This window comes from Gavialis gangeticus, unplaced genomic scaffold (genome assembly GCF_001723915.1).
Source record: "Gavialis gangeticus isolate Ggan-Ray unplaced genomic scaffold, GavGan_comp1, whole genome shotgun sequence".
Lineage (NCBI taxonomy): Eukaryota > Metazoa > Chordata > Crocodylia > Gavialidae > Gavialis > Gavialis gangeticus.
In genome coordinates this window covers 1560550-1563639 of record NW_017728975.1, presented here as the reverse complement: position 1 = coordinate 1563639, position 3090 = coordinate 1560550, and the positions used below count along the sequence as shown (strand labels likewise).

General features: G+C 47.2%; 1 protein-coding gene across 5 annotated transcripts in view; it reads left to right on the top strand.

The window, feature by feature from the left end:
- The window catches only part of ACYP2 (acylphosphatase 2), a 143597-nt gene that overhangs the window by 5510 nt on the left and 134997 nt on the right, over positions 1-3090 (top strand). For 4 of the 5 annotated variants that reach the window (XR_002095776.1, XM_019508099.1, XM_019508119.1 and 1 more), the window contains exon 2: positions 325-341. Coding sequence is in view for 4 of the 5 variants with exons in the window: in XM_019508099.1 (XP_019363644.1) it covers positions 325-341 (17 nt within the window). In the remaining variant the exon portion in view is untranslated. The other variant, XM_019508109.1, reaches the window with a different exon arrangement.

Sequence of the window (3090 nt, the reverse complement as noted above, 5' to 3'; positions counted from 1 at the left end):
GTGTGTGTGTGTGTCAAACTAAGTCTTTAGGGTGTGTGTTTATATGTATGTGTACACACACACGTACACACAGATATATGTATGTATGTATGTATTTCTGCCCTCCTCTTCCTTCCCTTCCCCCCTTACTGACCCCTAAGGAATTTTTTTTTTTATGTTTTAGAAGTGTAATAATTGGGTATAATCACTTTGAAAAGTTCCACAGTAAAAGAGCATAGCAAATCTCTGTTGCATGGTTAACTGAAACAAAAATTGGGTAGAGCTGTGAGGAGTAGTGTTCATTCTTTCAGAGTCAGACTTATTTTTCTTTTAATTCTTTTTTAGGTGTTTGTTTCAGAATGGTAAGGCAGCAAGCAGCGTACCAGTTCTGCTTTACTACAGTATAATATTTCCAGTGCTAAAAATACAGCAAGAGGCCTGTATTAATGTACACAGGCATCCATCCAGTTGGCATTTCCAGTTTTCAGTCCATAGTTGGACAGTTAAGTATTGCATGTTTTTTAAAATTAGAGATCCTTTTTATAATTGGTATATAATTATCCTACTATTAAAATAGACTTTCTTTTTTTATATAGATGTTAATTGTGATAGTACCTAGAAACTTTAACTGGGATTGCCAGCATGTACACATGCAGTGTTTAAATGTTACAAATGTCTGATAATGTGTTGACTTTGGGGAAAATGTTAGTTTTGGAGTTCTGATATAAGCTTCTGAAGCAATTTGTGTAATATTGCTTGAAGGAAATGCAGGTACTATTTTAAATACTTTAGAGAATTTAAGAGAATCATCCCAGCATTTTCATTCCCCACCCCCGATGAGTAATAACTGATAACTGTATGATGTGAAGTGTTGATCTCTGAACCCAGCCAAGCTTCTCTACCAGTGCAGAACTTGCAGGAGGAGCATTACAATTCAAAGATGGACATAAAACTAAGAAACAAGAAGACACATGCACCACACAATGGCAGTAGCTAAAATACTGTATTTTCTGAAGATATCGACCTAAAATATTTGGCCTAAAACTTTTCAATAAATTTATTGTGAAACAGACTATGATAGAAACGAGGGAAGGACTTAAAGTATAATGGATATGTAAAGTGTAGATTATTATTTGCTCTATCCAGTCATCCATAGTCTACAGAAGTTGCTTAGGCAAGAAGTCATTTCCTGTTATCACTTCTCATATAATAGGCTTCTATGCTGAGTTGCCATTCTGACTGCACGCTATTACTTTGCTCTAAATTACTAGTAGCTTGCAAGTTGGAGGTGCACATATTTGTGTAAGTGAAAGTAGTATATCATTCCATGCCTATTTTAAATTTAAGTGCATAGAAGTAAGTATTGAGGTTTTTGTATAAAGAAACAAAAAAAAATCTGTCACTCACACTTCAGCCAATCCAGCAGCAGCAGGCAAATGTAACCAAATAGATCATTCAAATTACTTCTTATGGATGCAGCAGAACACTAAACCATGGAGACTGTGCTTATAGTGTCTAAACGGGAACTATTCTTCAGTATGCTAATTTGCTGGCAACCTTTTTTGCACCTGACTAGACCAAGTGTTTTAAATGTAATGCATATAAAGTCTTTTGAATGGTAGTCTTATTCTGCTATATATACTGCCCTCGAATTTACGTTTTAGCATCTTGAGAAAGGTGTAAGACAGGGGTGGGCAATTATTTCAGGCGGAGGGCCGCTTACCCAGTTTTGGCAAGTTGTTGAGGGCCACATGGGTAGCCCTGCCCCTTGACAGCTGCCCCGCCCCTTGAAAGATGCCCCACCCCAGTCAACATCTTAGGACCAGTATCCCAATGTCTTGGGACCAATGTCCCAGGGCCAGCACCAGCAGGGCCCAGAGCAGGGCGCAGGCTGGCAGGGGTCTGTGGAGCCAGGCCGGCACCCCATGCTGCAGTTGCTTGCAGCCTATGTGGGGCTGCCTGTGCCTGCACCAGACAGTCCTACATGGGCTGCGAGCAGCTGCAGCAGGGAGCACTGGCTATCGGGTGGGGAAGGGGTACTTTTCCCACGCTCTGCACCAGCTCTTTCCCTGCCCTTTCTCCCCCCTCCCTTACCTGAGCTTCCTGCACCAGGGCAGCCACGTGGTCCCAGGTCAGAAGTCTCTGCTGGGGCTCCTGGCTAGCGGAGCAGGGCCGGGAAGGCCCTGCTGTTGCAGGAACCTGCTGAGGATTCTTCTGGGTCCTGCTGCCCCCTAGTTCCTGCCATTTTTGACAGGAACCAATGACAGATGCATTATAATTTTCAAAATTTGTTTAGGAGCCCCACGGGCCAGATAGAATGGCCTCACAGAACAAAAAAAAGATCCTTACCGTAAAGGCCTAACTGTAAAATGGATTAGAGATGGATGGACGGTTACATGTTAAGTGAGATAATATTGTTGAGCGTGATAGTAGTTTTGTCATATCAGTCCCAGTTAGGCTCCGGAGCGGTGAGAGACACGCGGGTGAAAGCCCGCTGCGCCCCCGCTCTCCTGAAGCCCCCCAAGCACCCCCCCAGCAGCTGTGGAGCCCCCCCGCCAACCCCCAGCACAGCCGGAGGCAAGCGGGGCCCGTGGTGGGAGAGGGTTAATCCCTGAGTGAGTGGGAGGAGGCGGCTGAGTGGAGCCGGGCCGGGTCAAGCCCCACCTAGGCCCCTACTTCGCCCAGCCCCCCAGGGAGCCATGCAACCGGAGCCACGCGAACAGGCTGCGCAACCAGGCTTGCTTGTCTGCTGACGCGTGAGTTACCGCGGAGTTTGTGCAGGAGGGTGCGCGGGAGGGCCCGAGACCCTGCCTGCGAACCCGCCAGGGTAGATAGTCCCAGCCGAAGCCAGCCTACCAGAGGCATGACACGGATGGGCATTCGCCACACCCCTCAGGTCCCTTCGGATTCTGCACCCCCCCGGCACCTCACAGATGACCACCCAGATGGAGCCCATGGTTCCAGGCTCCACACAGATGGAGCCCTTGGCTCTCAGCTGTGGGGGCTGCCTGTTGCTTTTTCAGGCTCTGGGGCCCGGGAGCATGGCCACCTCCTCTTGTGGGGTCTGCTCCCTTTTGGGGTCTCTGGTGTGCCAGCTGGAGGAACTCCAGG